The sequence below is a fragment of the Lepidochelys kempii genome, chromosome 11 (genome assembly GCF_965140265.1).
Source record: "Lepidochelys kempii isolate rLepKem1 chromosome 11, rLepKem1.hap2, whole genome shotgun sequence".
NCBI lineage: Eukaryota > Metazoa > Chordata > Testudines > Cheloniidae > Lepidochelys > Lepidochelys kempii.
The window spans coordinates 2,427,600-2,449,019 of NC_133266.1; the positions used below are offsets into that span (position 1 = coordinate 2,427,600).

Genomic DNA, 21,420 nt, shown 5'->3' on the forward strand with positions numbered 1-21,420 from the left:
CCAGAGGTGAAGCCCGTCATCTGTGTAACCCTCCACCCTGCGGGTGTCTTCTCAGCTGTGCCTCTTTGTGTGATCGACAGGTGGGCGCCCGGAGCAGGCTGCCCGGTGCCGGTTAGCCTCCCCTTGTCCTCAGGTTTGAGCAGGATGCTGCATTGTGTGTGTTCATTCCCTGTGTTGTTAGATTGCCTGTCTTACACCGCTCATAATCAGAGAGCGGTGTTTGTGATCAGCTAGCAGGCTCGGGGCGTAGCTTGGTTGTATTCTGCAGCACTCTGTGTTCACCCTGAAGTGTGCGATGGGGATACCAAGTTTCCTAGCCAGAAGCAGGGTGCAGCCCCCCAGCCCAGCTCCTTGGCGTCAGCTCTCAGGGGCGAGGGCAACCCAGCCGCAGCGGTGCTGGCCAGCCGGGCTCTGTGCCCTGCCCCCATCCCACCGTGCTCGCCAAGTCAGGGCTGCGGACACGAACTCGCAATCGCTGCTGGGGGCTAACAGGGCGACTGCAACACGGTTTGATCCGGACGAGCAGCGCCCCGGGCCAATGACAAACCGGAGCAGCGCATCCTCGGCCAGTGAAGGGGGCGGGGGCACCATCTGAAACGAAAGCGATTCGGTTTAGGAGTCCGGGGAGCGAGCGAGCGAGCGTACATAGCGCCCGGGACTCTCTGCTGCGTCCCCACCTTTCTCGGGAAGGGAGCTTGCCAAGTGCTCCAACACCCTGCTGCGTGGGTCAGGCAGCGAGCGGAATCCGGAGTGAGACCGGACCAGCACCGAATCTGCCGGGAGCCCCGGCGCTTTCCAGACCGGGGAGCCAGCCAGCCCCCTCGGAGTCAGGGCCCCTGCCGCCCCCAGGGGGAGAACAAGTAAGAGACTTAGACAGCGGGGTGGAATTGGCTTGGGGAGGGGTTACTGATTAACCCTTTCCTTCCTGCTCCCAATCAAGTCTCCCCCCCACACACACACACTTCTTTCTCCGTTAGTGTCTCGTCCCTTTTGCTTTTATGTCTCTGATTGTCCCCTCTGTGCTGGGCTGTGCGCTGCTATATGGCCTGGTCGGAGTAGGATGGATTTCTTAGGGATTGCCCCCCCCACCCGTGGACTGTCAGGAAAGGCACATGGGCAACCAACCCACCCCCCCCAAAAAACAAACAAAACCAAGATACCTCCTGTGCAGGATGGAGGCCACTTCTGGTAGTGATGAGGGCAGGCACGGGTAGAGGTTTTGCCCGGTCCCGGGGATCCTGCCGGAGGGGTTAGATTGCCCGCATGGGGAGCTGGCAGGGGAGAGCCAGGCAGCATGAGCTATCCCTCCACGCGAGCTGTGCCCAGCTTCGTCATGCAAGTTCTCACCACAGGCCCCATCCTGCCCTCGGGCTGCCAGTGTGAGCGCTGCCCGAGTGACGGCTGCTGGAACAGTGCGCTTGGGTCTTTGGGGAAACAGGTCAGAGATCCCCGCTCGGCATTTCATGCCTGCAGAGCCCCTGGCTGGATTGTCCCAGACCCCCTGAGGTCCCACACGGGGCCATGTCTGCCAGCGTCCAGGCTTCACACTGCAAACTGCCTGCACGATCCAACACCTGGATTGTCCGACAGTCCCTAGAGCTTCTGTGCACTGGTTGACTGGGGGGTGTCCAAAGCCTGGACTGTCACAGGGTGGAATCTGGGTCCTGCTTCCCGTTCAGGTTCCACTTATAACGGGTTAGTATATAAGGAACAGAGGCTGCCATGGTGAGTGGCATCGGCTGCAGATGTTTCAAGCCCCGCGATAGAAGGTGCTGCAGATGGGGGATAAGCAACCTATTGACCCGCTGGAGTCTGTAACAATTGACCGATCATCTACCAGCCCTGTATACGCCTCTCAAACGTGACCAGAATCTGTGACCCAAAAGCCCGTGGCCTCTGTCACTGGCCAACCATTTGGCTACTCTGTGACTGATCAGGGGCTGTTGCCTCTTTCTGGCCTGACCTGACTCTTGTCAGGGTGTGACCCCCTTTGCAACAAAGTGCGATGAAATATAGGAAGAACCGTAGCGTGATCTCTGGGCAGGTGAAATTCCCCTTGAATGCAGTCAAATGACACCGCAGTTGTCTGAGGGTGCTGAAATGTACCAGCTGGGGTTCCAGCTTAGGGCATAGCCCGATCCGGCTCCTGTTTGATCTCTGGCCCGACTCCCCTGGATTTTAATGGCAACAGGATTGGGCCCCTGTCAAAAATGCCACCTCTGTTGTCAGGCTCCTGTCTGTGTCCGGCTGCAGTGAGGAGGGTTTAAAGGGCTCCTGACCTCTTGTGACACGAAGCCAGTAGAAGGGATTTGGGGCCATTGGTGCCAGGGTTCCTGTGAGCTGGCTCCATGGCCCTGTCTCTCCCAACCCTGGCTCGCTGGCTGGGATGTCACAGAATTGCTGCCCCGGTGCTGCATGGAGAGATCACTTGATCTGGACCCCGGAAGGACTTGGGGAGAGCGATTTGCTGCCTGGGGCCCCGGGGCCAAAATTACTTAGATGATTGTTGGCATTTAAGACCCACCCACCTAACTGACTCTTTGGTTACCAGGATCTGCCTTGCGCTGGGTCTCTTTTGAGGTCAATAATAGTCTTTATTGACCAGGCAGAAATATCACTCTGGCCATCTTGGGACGAGGGCTCTGGCCAGTGGGTCTGCCCCGAGCTGGACTCCAGTGCACAGAGCTGCCGTGGCCCAGCGTCGTGAGTTTTGGCTAAGGGTCCATGAATTGCGCAGACAATAATGGAAGATTTTTCTCTCCCTCTGTCTCCAGCTGCTTGAGAGCCAGCCTGAGCCTTTGGGAGTCCCCATGTCGTACCCCAGTGCTCCCCCGCCCTACGATGACAAGAATCCCCTCTACCCCCCGCAGCCTGGGGGCCATCCGCAGCCCGGAGCCTATCCCGGGGGCTACCCGCAACCTGCACCCTATCCCGGGAGCTACCCGCAGCCCGGAGGGTATCCTGGGGGCTACCCACAGCCAGGAGGATATCCCCACCCAGGTGTCCCAGTACCCCCCATGTCAACACTCCCGATGAACCAAGGTAAGCTGAGCATTCACAATAGGGGGCACGGTGCAGAAACCCACTGATGGCCCATCTGGCCCCATCCCCAGAGACCAGCTTACTGCTTCTGAGTTTAGAGTAAACCCACTGGGCCATCAACGTGCTGAAAGAGAGAAGGGTCCACCCCTGGTTCCAGTTGCTCTTGGTCCCGTTCTGCACAGAAGCAGGTCACCCCAGGGACCGGGGCAAAGAGAGTAACAATGGGCTGGATTGTGCTCTCAGGGATGGGGCCAGACATGCCATCAGGGTAGCAGTGCCCATGTGGGACTTGAGGAGTGCAAGGCAGAGGAGATGGTGGGGTGAAGGGAAGGGGTCTCTGGAAGGGCAGGGTAATGGATACGGTGACTTGGGCTCTGCGGGGCCTGGTGTGAGTGGGGTGTTAGGAAGGGATTTCTTTGACCCCCTGGGACGGATGGGCTCCGATATGTCGCTCCCCCCAGATCTGATAGAGGGGAGATGTCCCAGTAAAAGGCAAAACATTCCAATCTTCAGTCCTGTCACATCAAAGCTTACTCCTGGGGGAATTCTGAGCCAAAATATTAAAAATTCTGTGCCCGGTATTTTAAAATTCTGTATATTTTATTTGTCAATATAACACAGTACAATCCATGCCAATTTCAATTATTTTGGTAATTTATTTCAAAATACCTGTCCACAAGTATGTGTGTAACAATACAGATGACAAAAAAGATTCAAGAAATATTTTTTGACAAATAGATTCCTTCCTAGGCTTATTAATACAGAATTCTGAGTAATAATTCATTTAAACTATAATACAGAACCATATTTCCTGCTCCCCTCAGAAGCAGTGCAAAGGCTTGGGGGAGTCAGGAGTAATGGAGGGGCTGAGGGAGAGGAAAGGAGCCTGGGAGTGAACTTGGAGGGTTGTTGGGTGTGGGTTGGAGAAGTATAGGCAGTTTTTTTTGGGGGGGTGGGGATTGTTAGGGAGTTGGGGAACCTCCCCCATGCAGACCCTGCCTGACCCCTAACCTCTCCCATTCAGTCAGGTGCATCTACCCAGTCCCCATGTGTCCCTGCACCCTCACTTCCATTCAGCCCCTGCCCGAGTCTGTCCCCCTCGACTAGCCCTTCTGAACCCCAGTCTGTGTGATCCCCCAGCAGCCCTGTGTGCCCCGCTCTGTCTGTGTCCCACCCACATCCTGTGCCTATTCACCTGGCCCTACAGGCAGGGCGCTATAAGGAACGTGGCCTCTCCTCCCTATCGGCTGTTGACTGCTACAGCTGGTGAGCCAGATGCCCTTTGTTCTGCTGCCACAGCAGCCCCTAGTGGGCGAAAGGCATAACTGCAGGGCCTCTCTGGCAGTATTTTCTGGGGAGAAAAAAGAAATCTGCAGGGGACATGAATGCTGCGCCCGAGCAGTGGCGCACAATTCCTCCAGGTGTAAAAGCTGGGCTGAGCTTGGCACCAGCCAGGCCCGACAGCCAGCTGCAGTGGGATCAGATCACCTCGACCCGTGGATTTGGGAGCTGGCAAGACCGTGGGGCAGCCTCTGAAACTGCAGGGTTTGGGAGAGGGAATTGGGGAAACACCCCCAAGCTGCTGGGGGATAATCCAGGGGACAATGGCCGCTGTGCAGAGAACAATCTGTTCCATTCCTCTCCCCCACCCGAGGGCCCTGGCTGAGCCCTGCGGTGACAGGGGCAGCCACAGCCTGGCCCCGTATGTGGCTGCACAGAAATGGTCCCGGCCAGAAGGAGGTGGGGTCTGATGGAGGAGGGGAGGGCACTCGGAAACACTCAACTGATGGGCCGAGCCCGGGGGCGGGAGGGGGGAAGGAGACGGTGCCGCTAGAGAGCGGGGACGGTTACTTCCTTGTGCCGTGTGCACCCCTGGCCTCACCCTGCCGGGTACCAGGCCGGCGTCTCCTGTCTGGGCCCGGCCCTCTCGGCCATGCTGCCAGCGAGACACTTGCTGGTGCCGAGGGGCCGTTGGGCTGGGACGTCCCACGGGGCAGCCCGCTCGTGGGGAGAGACGGTTGGGGAGGGACCTGATGCTCGGGCGGGGCAGCCCCTGACACATGACAAGTCAGCAGGGGCCCAGGAGAGCCGATGCCCCCAAGCAATGCCAGTGTTCAGGCACTGAAGGTTCTTGGTTCCCCTTCCGTTCTTCCGGGGACACCGGTCTCCCCACAGGGAACATCTGCATCCTCACCAGCTTGGGGGATGACGTCGTCAGGACTATTGACTGGGACGACAAGAGAGTGCGACACGCCTTCATCCGTAAGGTAACTCCAGAAGGAGCCAGGCTGCCCGGCCCCCAGGGGTGCAGGGTGCAGGAGCCGGGGGGATGGGTGGGAAGGGGGTGTCCCCCTCCAGACTCTGGCCCCCAGGAACAGGCTGCGGCCGGCAGGGCAAGCCTGGGTACCAGTGCGGGGCCGGGGGCCTGTGTCCGTGTGGCGAGGCCAGCGGCTACGGGCAGCGTCAGGCTCATGACACCTGGAGCCCGTTGGATGGGAGCCTTGGTAGGAGCTGCCCACCCTCGGGACGACAAGGGACTCGATCTCCATGGCCCACCCAGTCCCTGGCACCCTGCCCAGCTGCCATTTGGGGCATGGCAGGGGCTAGCTCCGAGTCCATCAGGAGCGGGACTGAGAGCCAGCGGCTCCATCGCACCTGGGGTGCTGGGCAGCTGGGGGCAATGACGCCTCGGGGCCGCCTTGGTGTGTCTGTGCAGGGAGCTGGGCTGGTGCCCCGTGAGTGACCCCTCTGTGCCTGCCTGTGCCCTGTGGGGGAGCTGGGCCGGTGCCCGCGGGTGACCCCTCCTGACTGCTTTGTCCTGCAGGGGAGGAGGGCCTTTGCCCGTGGGTGACCCCTCTGGGCCTGCCTGTGCCCTGTGGGGGAGCAGGGCAGGTGCCCACAGGTGACCTTTCTGTGCCTGCCTCTTTCAGGTCTACACCATCATCTCAGTCCAGCTGCTGGTGACGGTGGGCATCATCGCCGTGTTCACCTTCGTGTGAGTCTCACCTTGTCCTGAGCCCTGCCCTTGCCGCCAGCCCCCAGCTGCTGCTGTCCCAGGGGCTGGTCCCTGCTCCACGGGGCCCCAGGAGCTGGGACATCCCAGGGACTCTCCGGAGGAACAAAGACGTCTGCCCCCAGTGCCCCGTCCCCCCACTGAAGGGAGGAGCCAGAGCCTTGCCTCCGGGATGGAGATGAGCACTGTCTCACAAGGGATGGGGAGCCCCACTCTGGGGCTGTTTAAAGCCAGGCTGAGTGCAGCCCTGTGGGATGGGCTGTGTGGGGTGACCCTGCCCTGCCCTGGCAGGAGTCCGGATGGATTCTGGCGGGTCTGTCTGGGGAGCTGAGCACAGAGCAGGGCAGGGTTAAAGCCCTGTCCTTGCTCCTGGGCTGGGGACCCCACAGCGGGTCTGTGCTATGTAGGGGGCAGGCAACGGCTTGGGGGTGATGACGAGCAGGGAGCATCTCACTTCCAAGCTTTCCCTTGGGTCAGTCTGCTGCTCGCTGGGGCCCACGCTGTGAACACTGGGGGGGTGGAGACCACGGGGGAGCAGGGAAGGGGCCACGTGGTGACGGGTGGAGCCAGGAACCGATCTCACGCTCTTCTCCCTCTTCGCAGCTCCCCCGTCCGCGCCTTTGTGCAGGGGAATGTTATTGTGTACTACTCCTCTTAGTAAGTATCACTCTGCCAACTTTGCCAACTCCCCTCCCTGCTCATCCCGGGCCCAGCTGCCCTTTGGCTGGGTTCCTGTGCCGCCCTGCGAGAGCTGGCAGAGTCGCCACCGCTCGGTCAGTGCGCTCCCTGCTGAGTGCCACGAGGCGCTGGTGCCCCACACCAGAGGCAGAGGGCGCTGTGTGGGCACCGCCTCCAGCCCCTGGTGGCTCGGGGAGGGAGAGGGGCAGTTAATCACAGCTTGCTTTCTTTAAGACAAAATACAAGGAAACTACATGCATAAAACTCTGTGACAGCCCCGTTCCAGCTGAGATCTGGTCTCGGGTGGGAACTCTGGTTCTTCGAGCAATAATGACTGGTCATGTCACTGTATCAGTTAAAGCACAAAGGTTAGGGTTTACAGAGGGAACGTTGTCTAATGGTTGGAGCATGAACCTGTTGGAGCTGTCTGCTCATACTGGCTCTACCCCATCATCTGACCTCAGAGGAGCTGTTTCCCAGCTCTGTGCCTCAGTTTCCCCTCTGTGCAATGGGAGTAATGCTTCCCTACTGCCAAGGCGCGATGTGAAACATAAGAAATGAACCTTGGCCCTTCTGCTGCCCTGCACGCAGCTCCGACCGGCCCCGGCTCCGGGTGGGCAGCAGGGCTGGGAAGAGTTCCAACTTCTGTCTCTCTCCCTCCCCAGCGCTGTGTTCCTGGTCAGCTACCTGGTGCTGGCCTGCTGCCCGGGCCCCAGGTGAGTGTCTCCTTCACTGGGGATCAGAGAGGGCGGCCCCTCCCTCCGAGCCTGCGCCCCAGCTCCGAGTCCCCTGGGCACTAGGAAGTGGGTCGCGGGGGAGTGACTGAGCCAGGGGGCCGAGGCCAGAAAGGGCTCTGTCTCCATCCCCAAGGGGCGATGAGACGAGGCTGCCCCCCAGGGTCGATTCCCATCCATCCGGGCCGTGGCCTGCCCTGACGCGGGGGCTGGTTTTCACGGGGACACCCTGTGGCCTGCAGTCTCATTGGGCCAAAGCGGTGCCCTCGCCCCAGGTGACATCACGTTGCGCTCACCCCAGAAACCCCGACCCCCCCTGCGTGACCCCCGCCCCCAGCCTGCAGCGCCCTGGGCTCTGACTGCCTGCACCCTGACCTGTGTGTTCCCTGACTTCCCCCAGGAGACGCTTCCCCTGTAACCTCATCCTGCTCGCCATCTTTGTAAGTGGGGCTGTGGGACTGGGTTGTATAGCGGGGCGGGGGGGGGGCAGTGATCCTGGGAGGGGGCCCAGCCCCAGGGTGGGGGAGGGCCCTGGGGGGGGGAGTGGGATGGAACGAAGGGAAGGATTTGATGGCTGAACACTGGTTACGATTGGGCCTGGGGTCACGTGCATGGAGGTAGAAATAGGGTGTGTGTGTGTGATGCCATGGGCCCCCTCCTACCTCAGGGTCACACCTTTGCCTGAAACACCCCCCTCAGGCCACGTGCCCCTCCATGCCTCCTGCTGTGAATCCCCATGTCTCGGCGGGGACCTGGGAAGCCGACGCGATGCTTTGATCCCGCGCTGCGGCTGGCTCCACGGCTAATCGCCCCCTTTCCTTTCGTTTGCTGCAGACGCTGGCCATGGCCTTCATGATGGGAACCATCGCCAGGTACCGCGGAGCTGGGGAAAGCCCCTCTGAGCCCCTTCCCTCCTCTGCCTTCCCCGAGTTCGCCTGTTGTCAGCAGGGGGGAGGTGTGAAGCACACGCCCAGCAGGCTACTAACATCACTGTGAATAGAGACAACCCCCCTTGCTTAAAAATGAACAGAAACGTTTTTGGTAGTAAATGAGTCTCAGAAAGGCTCTTGGAAGCCAATCCCAGAACAGCCCCATCTGCAGACTTGCCATTGATCACAAAGATCCAGATCAAATCAGGTTTTTCCTCTGTTACCTGCCAAGACCCCAGCTCAGTGTCTCCCCTCGAAAACCCCTGATTTACCTTCCTACCGGGTGACCTGGACAAAAGGCTGGAATCTGGGGGTGGATATGGGAAGTTGCAAGAGGGCCATCGGAGAAGCAAGAGGGAAAACCGTGGGATAATCTGCCACACGTCTTAGCTGTCTGTACACTAATGCAAAAGGTATGGCGAATCAAGAGGCAGACCTGAAAGTCTGTGCACACGTACAGAATTATGACTGAATGGGTACCCCAGAGTCTTGGGGAGATAAATCATATGGTGGGAATATTGGTAGAAGGGACCTCTTGTTCAGGAAGGCCAGCAGGGAAAAAAGGGCAGAGGTGTTGCTTTGTATAGTAAGAATGTACACACTAGTTCTGAGGTCCAGAAGGAGGAGGTGAGAGGCATTCCTGTTGAAAGTCTCTGGGGGAAGCTGCCAGGGGGAAAAACAAGGGTGACGTCAAAGGAGGGGTCTACTACAGGCCCTTAAATCAGAAGGAGGAGGTAGATGATACATTTTTACAACAAAGACATATCCCAAGCCCAGGCCGTGGTGATAACAGGGGACTTTACCTATCCCGACATCTCTTGGAACAACAATACGGCAGGACATTGACTGTCCAGTCGGTTCTTAGAATTGGCCGGGAGCAACTCTTTGTTTCAGAAGGCGGGGAATAACGGCTAGACGGTCGTGCTGCTGAAAAGGATCTGAGGGCTCTAGTGGATCACAAATTGAAAGAGTCTTTATGACGTGAAAAAGGCAAAACTCGTTCTGGGGCGTATTAACAGGGGTGTCGTATGTAAGACACGGGCCTGACTCTGCTCAGCGCTTGGTAGGCCTCAGCTGGAATGCTGCGTCCAGGTCTGAGCACCGCACTTTAAGAAAGGTGTGAACAAACAGGAGACAGTCCAGAGAAGAGCAACAAAAACAAGAGGTTTAGAAAACCTGACCTGGGAGGAAAAGTTGAAAGAATTGGGCATGTTTAGTCTAGAGATGAGAAGGCTGCGGCAGGGCATAATAGGTCTTCACCTATGTCAAGGGCTGTTATAAAGAGAACAGTGATCAATTCTTCATGTCCACTGAGAGTAGGACAAGAAGGAATCGATTTAATCTGCAGCAGGGGAGATTTAGGAAAAGCTTTCTAACTGGACGGCTAGTTAAGCCCTGTGACAGGTGGCCTAAGGAGACAGTGAGATCCCCATCATTGGAGGTTTTTAAAAACAGGTCGGACAAACGCCTGTCAGGGATGGTCTGGGTTTACTTGGCCCTGCCTCAGCGCAGGGATGGACTAGGTGACCTCTCACGGTCCCTTCCAGGCTGTCGGTTCTCTAATGGAAGGAGCAGTGCTTCCTGCCTTCCCCGCCACCAGATGTCCCCCCGTCCTGTCGTAGCTACATCGCTGACTCTTGGCAGCAGATCCCCTCGCGCAGGGCTTGGCAGATAACGGGGAAAGATTTTGTGTGAAGCTACCGATCACGTCTTTGTTGGCATGGGGAGCCGAGTTTGGATTTAGAATCGTTTTAAAGGAGGGGGAGGGGAAAGCTTTTTAATTCCCCTTTGACAATCAGCAACTCGCCCTGGTCATCTCGGATCTCGGGTGGGTCCCTAGAATAGAGGGAGGATCTGTCCCTGGAACGGGGTACAGCCGGGCTGAGCCATCACCACCAATCTGTTTGGCCATGTCATTGCCAACGCCTAGGGCTGCTGAAACTGGGGCAAACTGAATATGTCTCCTGGCCCTCTCCCCCTTCTGCTGACTCTATCTGGTAATTAGAGAGACAAGGTGGGTGTATTTGGTAATGTCTTTTGCAGTGCAGATAGGGAGAATAGAGATGTCCGGTGTCGGCTGCAGGTCTCCACGCACCGTCCCGGCCCTGTCGTGTCGGGGTCATTAGCCCTGCGGGGGAAGTGGGCTCGGACGGAGAGGAAAGCCAGCTCCACCATGGTTCCATCTTCAGGGATCCTCCTGGCTTAGCTCAGGTTGAAGGAGTCGCCCTGGAGCCTGGACTGAAACAGGCGCCTCCTGGGGGCGAGTCACAGAACTGCAGGCTGCCTGTGATGGCTTTTCTATAGGGCCCATGGGTGCCGGGTTGGATCACACACCGAACACCGAGCCCATGGGATCGCACTGCTGGGGAGCAAGCCCCGGTTCTTAGCTCCCCGTTGCATGCGGAGGGTGAAGTGGGAAATAATTGAATGGCTTTTAAACCTCCCCCCCCTGCTTTTAACCCTTTGTGTGCAGCACGTATGACACCATGGCAGTCCTGATCGCCATGGTGCTCACTGCCAAAGTGGCCATAATTGTCACCATCTTCTGCTTCCAGACCAAGGTAAGGCTCGATGGGCTTTCTGCCCGTCCAGGGCAGCGGGGACAGTGGGAGTCCGGGGATTTCCCCTCCTGAGGGCCCCCACGGCATAGGCTGGGACTGGGCACAAAGCAGATGCTGCATCATGCAGCGTGGAGTGCTGGAGCAGAGAGCCCCTTCCCCTGGGGATCCGTGCTGCCTGCACCCAGCGCTGGGAGTGACAGAGCAGGAATCGAACCTGGATCTCGTGCGGCAGCCCGGAGAGAGCTGGGTCAGTGACCCTCCAGGGCCAGCGCTTTGGGGTGTCCCTTCCGGCCGGGTGGCCATTTCCCAGCGCGGCTCCCACTGGCTGCATCCCAGCTGGGCAGCACGTTGCCCTGCGTGCTGCTGACCCTTGCTACCCAGGCTGCCACACAACATCCGTCCCATGCCACCCACCCTCAGAAAAGAGCCGATGCAGCCGATCCGTGCTAACATGGGGAGCAGATGTGCCTCAGGCTGCTCCAGGTTATGGTGCCTTCTGCAGGGGAAGCAGAGTGCGGTGCAGGGAAGATAAAAAATCTATTGTGTGGGGGGTGGGGTGGGGGTTAATTTAAAAAAATCTATTTTTTAAATTTTAAATTAAATACAGGTTTATTTTTTTTAAATAAAAATATATTTAAAATTAAATTTGAAATTGGCAATTTAAGACCTAACCTTATTCTAATCTATTAAAACCATTTAAATTAAATGCAAAAAAGTAATATTAAGCAGCCCCTGTTTCCTGCCAAGTTTTAAAGAACGTCACACCACTCAGCTGGTGGAAGTCACTGGCTAAGCACCTGGAACTAGAGTTTGTTGAAGGGCTAACCCAGCTTTTGACAGCAGTAGCTACCTCCGCAGGTGTAGACAGATCATTTTCTCCGTTTCAGTTTATTCAACTAGTTCGGTTCATTCAAAGTTAAGAAACCAACTGGGGGCAGTGAAAAAGCAGGAAAGTTCATTTTCCTCTTCCAATCTCTGAATAAAAACCATGTACGAGAGGACGAGATCTACTAGTTCTAAAATCTTGAAGGACACCGTGACTAGAAACAATAAATTCAGTTCACTAACTACAGATAGTACTTCCTTTGTTTAATAAAACAGTTAGTTTTGAATGCAAAACATGTTTTGATCAACTTTTTTTTACATATCTAGCACCTTTAAGGTAGTGTTATTTAATGACCAAAAAATCGCTGTTTTTCTATATTTTTATTGTTTGAATTTCCATCCAAACAGAGCTTGATGCAAATCACAACGTAATCATCATCTGGTAAAAAGTTAAGCTACGTAACTGTTTAAATAGATGTGTATAGATCTAGTGTCTCCTCCTGGTTAGCAAAGAGAAGCACCAAATTTAGTGTAAAAGCTCTATTTAGTTGCAAGTTTACCTGTTCTAATGGTTGCCAACCAATGAGCTATTGACCTTAGGACAGTAACTACAACGTACAAATGCAAATCACGATTACAATCAATGATTTAAATCAAGGTTTCCCTCTTGCTGATTTAAATCATGGTTAAAATCGGTGATGAACATGGCTTTGATTTAAGTCAGTCCATCCTGGTGCAGCGGGATGACTGTGTTCCGCTGTGCTCTGTGGGTCTCTCAGTGACTTATCTTCCTCCCGCTGGCAGGTGGATTTCACATCGTGTACCGGGCTGTTCTGTGTGCTGGGGATCGTCATCCTTCTGACCTCGATAGTCTCTGCCATCGTCCTCTACTACAAATATGTGAGTAGTGGCTGCTCCTTGTAACATGAGGACTTGGGGAGACCTATTCAGGGACAGACCAGAACATGATACCAATGCTGCCCTCTGCAGGCCCCATCCATATCTGCAGAACTTAAGCACAACGTTTCCAGCATGGCACATGTGACCTGCCTGAGTATGCAGAGAACCTGAAGCAGTAGCCCTGACAGATGGGTGACCTCTCTCATTTACACAGGGGATATGTTAACTCTGAAACCTAATTATGGCAAATCAGAATGTCAGCAGCAGGGAGATTTCATCCCTGATCACATCAAGTTCTGGGCAGGGGGTGAATGAAGTTACCAAAACTTTATCTCTCAAATGGATCCCACTTCAGCAACTTACCCCAAAGTAAATCTCTGTCCCTGAGCCAACTGCACTCAGCCACAGCTTGTGGTCAGCCAGGGATTTTGGCGGATGTTTTGCTGACAGCGGAAGTATTGCCTGGGAGACTTGGTCCACCTTAAAAGGCAGCTGTGGTGCAGACATGGTATTTGGGAGGGGTGGGTAGCTAAAATCAGATCATTGTTCTTCACTCCACCCTGAAGCTGTACCTCCTTGAGCTCAAACAAGAGAGAGCAACTTGCCACCTTTCATAGCTGAGCAGAATTACACCTGGTTGATGCTTGGATGGGAGACTTCTGAGAAAACCCCGAGTGCATCTGGTTGACGTGTGGGTGACTCAGTAGAGGGTGCTCTCCCCTCTGCGTTGGTGTTGACCCTAGAGCCCCGAGTTGTGCAAGGGGGCGCTGTGTTGCTGGAGTTGCTCTTTCAGACGATATGCAAACCCAAGAATCCTGACACCCTGTAGTCTCTTTCTGTAGATTCAGTGGGTCCACATGGTGTTTGCGGCCGTGGTTGCGATCGCCTTCACCCTGGTGAGTAATGTCGCTGAGCCGGGAGCCTCCTATGTGGGCTGCTGCATCGGATGCATTCCTGGGGCGGGTGGGGGAGGATGGAGGCAGCTCCTGGCTCAGGTACGTGGGGCTGAGGATCTGTAGTGGCATGGCTGACCCATCGCCCTGTCTGTGGTCTCCCCAGTTCCTAGCCTACGACACCCAGGTGCTGGTAGGGACCAAGGAGTACAACCTCAGCCCCGAGGAGTACGTCTTCGGCGCCCTGGAGATCTACGTGGACATCGTCTACATCTTCTTGTTCCTGCTGCGGTTCCTGGGCTGTAAATAAAGCCTCTAGGGGGGCTCCCGGCTGGCATGGCCCAGGGCCGAGGAGTGCTCTGGGAACACCTTGCTTCCTTCCTGCTTCTGTTCCTTTCTCCCTCCTTGCCCCGGCGTGTGTCACCCAGCCAATGGCCTCTGGTTTCCCTCCTTCCCCGGGGAGCCCAGCGTGGGATTCCCACAGTCTGTGCCTAGAGGAGTAGTGGGCAAGACTGTGCCCTGGAGAAGCCCAGTAATGAGGCTTTGCCCAGCAATGAAGCCAACGTTGGCAGATTTCTGCCTGCCCTGTTAATTGCTCGGCTGCCCTCTGTGCTCCCACGTGGTCTCCCGTCTTTCTTTGCTCCCCACGCTGCCCCCAGGGATGTGTCAATGCACCAAATTCATCCCCATAGCAGCCCTCAGAACTCGGTGCCAGGCAAGGCACCTGCCCCCAGACCCACGCACACGGCCCCTCTGCCAGCACTACCTGCTAAGACAAGGGGGCACCTCATATTCCCCAAAAATAGCTGAGAGAGGGCATTTCTGGACATCACGCTCCACATGTTGAAGTGAATTCACTTCTCTTGTGGTAGAGAGCAGGCGGGTCAAGGCTTCCGTCTCTCACCTTAACGTAAGCCTGACCTATCCCGCCCCGTGCCTGGCAAGCAGCGTTACTCCGAAATAATTTGCTGGATGATTTGAGTTGCCTGGAGCTGCCTGAGATCAAGCTTGAGACATGTCAGCCCCAGCTGCTGTTTGGACCCAGGTGAGATGCCACAGGGGAGGGGAAAGCTCGGCAGAGGGGCAGCACCTTCATCAGATCCAAACCCACTCAAAGAAGAGCAGAAAGACAGGGGCTCGGTCCTCGCTCCGATCCAAGCCCCGGTGTGCAAGCTCCTTCTGTTCTGCAGAGCGCCCTCCAGTGGGGAGAAGCAGAGGGGGCTGCGATCAATGCAAGGGGAAATTTTTTTTACACGTCCTAGACATCAGTATTTTCCCAGCACAGTTGTTACCCTGTGTCTGAGAGTGGGGTTTTTTTAACAGTACAACAAAAATCTTTGGGGTTAACAATACTGCTTTGGTCTCTGGTTTGTTACGTGCCTTAAACTAGCCTTATGTTAAGTTGTTTTTTTTTTTTTTAATCTCCTTAGCTACAGCCTGTGAAGTGTACACAGGAGAGACCCAGGCTGGCTTTTGACAGGTTTCTGTTCTTCTTAATTCAATCTATTTTATTCTTGGTACGCAAAGGTTTTTGTATCAAGCTGCCGTATTGTATATTTGACTAGGCCGGAAAGCCAAAGGGCCTTGAAATAACACCGTTTGATGGGGGGAGGCGAATGGCACAAGGGGAATTGCAAAGAACCGTGCTGTGTATGTTGCTCATAGTCTCTAGTAAGAGAGTCGCTTATTGCAGGAGGAAACAGAACTGGGGCTGCAGGAAGGGGCCGCAGGCAGCATTGTAAGTCACCACCCCTAATTCTAGAGGCTGGAACAGGTGCTGTAAGGGGGGGCGGGATGGGGCAGAACGCTGCGTTGGAGTACTCTGGCTCCCCCAGGGCAGTGCTGGTGAAGCGGGGGGCAGCAGCTGAACCCAGAGCCGGCTCCCAGCGCCTCCTGGGAAGAGCAGGCTCAGAGCAGGGCAGCTGATCAGAATCCCCAGGCGAATGGCCAAAAGGGCAGGGTGTGGGCAGGGGAAGTGGGGGTGCAGCCAGCGTCAACCCTTTGTGCTCCTCCCACGATGCTAGCGGCTTGGGCCAGCCTTGTTCACTCAGTGCCTTAAATCCCGATGTCCCTGGCAGATGATTTGAGGTCAGCACAGCACATGGCCGGGAGTCGCCCCTTTCACGGGCAGCCCTCCTCAGATCTGTGCTACACCCGTCTAGGAAGGGAGATCTGCCCGTTCTGGGTGCCGGCCTGGAGGCAGAGCTGCTGATGAGCAGAGCCCGGCTCTGTCCTGGCTGAGGGTGGGAGCGTTGGCCAGCTGGGGTTAGCTTTGCTATGCAAAGGGCTGCTGGGTGCGCTGCAGAGGTTAGTGGATTGGCTCAACGGCCCCCCGTGCAGGACAGACCGAGAGACCCCTTCCCTGGGAGCGCTCCGCTAGCCAGGTTCGGAGTGGTCCCCAGTCCATGCAGCAGGGGCCATGAGGGGATGGCCATATAGCATAAGCTGTATTATATTCTAATGCTGCAGCCAGTGGGAGCAGCATGGTCAGCTCCCGGCACCAAAGAACAGGGTGCGGTCAATAAAGCCACGCTATGGCATAAAGAGCTAATGTGATCCTGGGATGTACAGCGAGGGGAGTGGTGAATAGGATCAGAGAGGTGATTGTAACAGATCTACATGCAGCCCTCGCGAGACAGATACTGGCATATTGCATACGGTTCTGGTGCCCACTATGGCCTTACGCCCCAAGTTCTTCACCGTAATAATATTATATGCTTTTGGTATAACTATGGGGTATTTTGTGCAAGATAAGGCATGTGAGATCTCATTGCAAAGGTTGTGATTTACTAAATGGGATTATCCTATTTGTGTGCATGTATCATTTTGGTATCTGAAGTTAGGAATGTTGTTTATGAATCTATTACAAATGTGTTTACATCTGGGGAATGCCCACTAGGCAAAATGCAATCAGTCTAGATGGCTGGCTGGGAAGGGCCATTAGGGAAAACAATCGGTCTTAGAAGATGCTAATATCCCACTGGGGAGCCTTCCTGGGGACATTACAAACACCCTCTGTCTCATGGCTGCTATGGCCCTACAGAGGCATCATAGAATACCAGTGTTTTTCCACTGAAAGGTGTGGGAACTAAAGTTGGAGACAAAGGATTCCCGCCATATGCAAAAGCTATATAAGGCAGGGGAGTGACATCATCATGGTTCTTCACTGACTCCCCGCTCAAAGGAGACTCCTGGAAACATCTGAGAAACAAGGACTGAACGGGATGTGGGGGGAAGGGCTGAACCCAGGCTAGAGGGGTTTCTAGCCTGTGAAAGGAATATTTGGGGTTTTAAGCTGCAAGCAAGTGCAGCTGGCCCTCAAGAACCTCTGCAAACTGCCTAAACCAACAGTTAGGGTGAGAATTTGCAACTCATATCCAACTTCTTTAGTATATTAAGCTTAGATTGTGTTTTTGTTTATTTGCAAGGTAATCTGCTTTGATCTGTTTGCTACCCCTTAGAATCACTTAACATCTATCTTTTGTAGTTAATAAATTTATTTTTGCTTTCTCTAAAACCAGTATGTGCAGGAGTCATAATTTGGGGTAGAAAGCTGTGTATACTCCTCTCCACACTGAGGGAGGGGGGCACATTTCATGAACTTACAGTTCCAGGTGGCCCCCGGGGAGAACCAGTCACACCCACATTTTTAAAAGGATGTTGGAAAACGAGTGGGTATAGGAAAGAGCCAAAAAAAAAAATATGGTTCAGTGGTTGGGAAAAATGCCTTACAGTTAAACTTCCGGAGCGGAATGGGTTTCGTTTAACACACAGATGACCGAGGGGTGACTTGACTACAGGTAAGCAGTGGAGGGTTATATTTTTATCATTATACCTTGCTAAATGTCAGTTTCACCAGACACACCAACTGACTCAAAAGATTCCCGTGGATAATAATTGAAATTTACAGATAGGCAAAGGAAGAAAAACGCTACTGGGGACTTTTGAATTAGGCTTGTTACAAATGGACTAGCGTAGTGGCTCTCAACCTTCCCAGACAACTGTCCCCCTTTGTGGACTCTCATAGGTCTTACATACCCCAAGTTTCACCTCATTTGAAAAATTACTTGCTTACAAAATCAGACATACTACTACAAAAGTGTCACCACCCACTATCACTCACAAGTTGCTGACTTTCTCATTTTTACCATATAACTATAAAATTTTGCCCAGGATTGATATCAGGCTAATGAGCCTATAAATACTTGGGTCATCCTGCTTGCCCTTTTTTAATATTGGCACAACATTAGCACTCATTCTAGTCCTCTGGACTTTCCCCAGGATTCCAAGATTTATTAAAAATTAACATCAACGGGCCAGAGTTCTCCTCAGCCAGCTCTTTTAAGACCTGGGTCTGCTCATTTAAAAATGCTTATCCTATTAGGGGCTGTTTAACATCCTCTTTAGTTACAAAAAGACTGCAAAATACTTTATTCTCCTCCTGATTCGAGCACAAAATCCTGCTTCTTTCCAAATACAGAGAGGAAATATTTATTGAACACTTCTGCCTTTTCTGCATCGTTAGTAATGGTTTTACCATCTCCATCGAGTAATGGGCCTGTGCCATTGCTAGGAAGTCTTTTGTTCAGACTCTAAAAAACTCCCTTTGATTGTCGTCAGCCCTGCCAGCCATGGATTTTTCCCTGATGTCTTGAGCTTTCCATAGACATTTTCTCCTGTCAACGCAACTGCCGAAACTCAGCCTGAGAGCCCAGGTAGCCGAGTAAGACCCCTGTGTCTATACTTTAAACAGAGGTGATGTCCTGCCACTGGGGTTGGAGAAGGAGAGTTGCCCAGTAAAAATGACAAAGGGAATGTCTCAGGCTGACTGGCCCTTGGAGGCAAGCTGGGTTCAACCCTACCCGTGACTTAGCAGCTATCCCTAAGCCTCATTGATAAGCTGGCAACATAAGGGCTAATTAGTGATCCCAGCTGGATGGAATGGAGTTTAATTAGAAAGACAGCCCCCAGCTGCGGTGGTGAAGCAGGGAGAGGGTTATGTAAGCAGAGCTGGGCCCTCAGGAGCGGAGGAAAGACTCCGGAGAGGAAAACAAGGGGAGTTATCCTATGGGACGAGCTCGAGGAAGCCCAATTGAGTCCTGCAGGGAGCTAGAGGATTTCCTCCCAGAGGTAAACTGCTGGAGTCCCTGGCAAAGGGAAGGCTGGGGAATCCTGCTGGGGAAGAAGCAAGATAAGAGGCACTCTGCATGGGCTAGAGGAAGGAGCCAAGAAGCAAAGGATTTCAGAGAAGCCCAGGAGGGGCTGGAAGACCAGCCTGTGCGGTATTTGGACTTCCAGCAGGGAAAAGCCGGGGGAATCAGCACTCTGAGCAGGATGAGGAAAGCAAAGAAGCCCAGGAGGGGTGAAAGACCTTTTGTGTATATCAGCTGGACTTTGCTACCCCGGAAGCAGGGGGTGAACTGTTACATGACTTGGCCAGAGGGCCAAGCCATAGAAAACTCAGAGCAGGGGTCAGGAGAAGACACCGGCTAGGACTGGTCATCGGGGCTGAGGAAGGGGCCAACGGGGGGCAGGGGTGTGTGTCGGGTAATGAAAAGTGAAGTCCTCTGCAATGCCCTCTCCCGGCATGAGGGGGCACCCTAGAGGTGAGGGGTCCATGAATGGAGTGTTCCTAATCCTATGTTATTGGGATACTGCTAGTCTGTTTGTGTCCCAAAATGGACATGTCTGTCTGTCTGTCTGTCCCATGCCCATCACAATGGTATGTGAACCCTCTATATCGGGGTGGGCAAACTTTTTGGCCTGAGGGCTACATCAGGGTTCTGAAACTGTATGGAGGGCCGGGTAGGGAAGGCTGTGCCCCCCAAACAACCTGGCCCCCACCCCATCCATCCCCTCCCACTTCCCTCCCCTGACTGCCCCTCTCAGAACCCCCAACCCATCCAACCCCCCTTGCTCCTTATCCCCTGACAGCCCCCTCCCGGGACAACTGCCCCCGCCCCCGAGACCCCACCCCATATCCAACCCCCCCGTCCCCTGACAGCCCCCTCTTGGGACCCCACCCCCATCCAAACCCCCCTGACTCTCCGACCCCTAGCCACACCCCTGCCCCCTGACAGGCCCCCTGGGACTCCCACGCCTATCCAACCACCCCATGTCCCCTGACTGCCCCCTGGAGCCCCCTGCCCCTTATCCAACTCCCCGCCCCCTTACCACGCCGCTCAGAGCACCAGGACTAGCAGCCGCGCCCCCCGGCCAGAGCCAGCCACGGCACCGCGCAGTCTGGCGCAGCGGGGCAGGCCGGCGGCTCTCGCAGCCGCGCTGCCCGGCAGGAGATCGCAGCCCCAGAGCGCTGGCGGCATGGGGAGCTGAGGCTGCAGGGGCGGGAGCGAGCCTCCCCGGCCGGGAGCTCAAGGGCCGGGCAGGACGGTCCCACGGGCCGGATGTGGCTTGCGGGCCGGAGTTTGCCCACCTCTGCTCTACGCCCCTGGGAAAACAGCAGAGAAACGTCAGCATTTCACAGACCCGCTCGGTTTCAACGCACCGCGTAAAGTGCGGGTTTATTTCTCTCCACCCCACGCGGAGTCGCCTCAACAGTCCCGTCCCTGTGACGTCATCGTTTCCATAGCAATGCATGGGGACCAGCCGAGGGAGACTTTCGTTTTCAACAAACGAATCGAAAGGGATCGAAACCAGCGAGGAAATGGTGACGGGGCCGAAGCGAACCGGGGTCACCCCCTGCGGTAAAGCCGCTGCTGCCCCACGGCTGGGGAGCTTGTGGGCTCCTCCCTCAAGGCCACCGATCTCCCCGGCTCCCCAGGCCACGGCATGGTCTCTGCGCCGCACAAAGGACCATGTCCCCAGGTGCGCTGGCCCTTCGAGGGGGTTGGGCCGCAGCCTCCCTACCCCGGGTGGAGACTGGGGCCAGGTGATGGGGGAGCACGTGGCGAAGAACTAGGCCTGCTGGGAGATCTACGGGCCACTGGGTCGATGTGTGGAGGCCCAAGCCAGGCTCGTGGGAGAGGCCCTGGGAAGATGAGAAGGCAGTCTGCATTCTGAGGCAGACAGTCCAATTGTTTGGCGTCCCAGGACGGGGGGCGTGGAGAGGGCCGATGCTGGTTCTCCCGATGCCACCGCCTTTGGTACAGCAACCCCGTCAATGTGAGGAAGAAAGGACGGGAAGCTGAGCCCACCTGCAGAGGAAGAGTGGGCCCAGCAGGAGTCTGGGCTAGAAGAATGGGTTTATGTTCCCGTTCGGACACTAACTCCACTGGACTTGGCCAGAGGGGCTAACTCACCTTGTGCCCAAATAAATCCGTTAGTCTTTAAGGTGCCACCGGACTCCTCGTTGTTTTTGTAAATCATCTTCTCTTCTGTAGCCCCGTTATTTCGACGGTAAGTTATTCAATTAAGGAATCTCTCCGTGTACGGCCAGAGGAAGACCTGTTACTTCTGGAATTCATCTTCCCAAGGGAACTCTGGTTTTTATACGACGTATTGATTTTTTTGGGCGGGAAGGTACAACTCGCTTCTCTTCCACTCCCCAGAGACGATTGCCCCCCGGTCTTGCTGCTTGTATTCTCTGTTGGAAACTCTCCCAGGGAGGAGAGAACACAGATTGTGTTGTGTGTTAGTTTGTGCACAGAACAAATGGCTAGTTACCAATAACTCCGGAGCATTTTGCTGCTGTCACTTCTTTTGATCCGAGTGGCTAGCCAAATTTGAGGTGTTGCAGGTTGTTCCAAAGGGGAGGTGCAACTGATGATACCCAGGTATTTCAGGGAGGCAATCTTGTTTATTTACACACTCGCCCCTGGCATTTGCTTTTTGGGGAGAGAGAGGGGTTGGAGACATGCCTGGGGTTTGGGTTTATTGTGGTTAGTT

General features: G+C 55.1%; 1 protein-coding gene across 1 annotated transcript; it reads left to right on the top strand.

The window, feature by feature from the left end:
* Positions 1-620: 620 nt before the first annotated feature.
* LOC140895394 (protein lifeguard 3-like) lies at positions 621-17,092 on the top strand. Its single transcript, XM_073304941.1, has 12 exons — positions 621-860; positions 2,775-3,042; positions 5,218-5,309; positions 5,973-6,037; positions 6,659-6,712; positions 7,399-7,449; positions 7,868-7,907; positions 8,302-8,339; positions 10,870-10,957; positions 12,587-12,682; positions 13,525-13,578; positions 13,742-17,092. Exons 2-12 carry the CDS (start codon positions 2,811-2,813, stop codon positions 13,883-13,885), a joined length of 954 nt encoding a protein of 317 aa, XP_073161042.1. The 5' UTR covers positions 621-860; positions 2,775-2,810; the 3' UTR covers positions 13,886-17,092.
* The last annotated feature ends 4,328 nt before the right edge of the window (positions 17,093-21,420 follow it).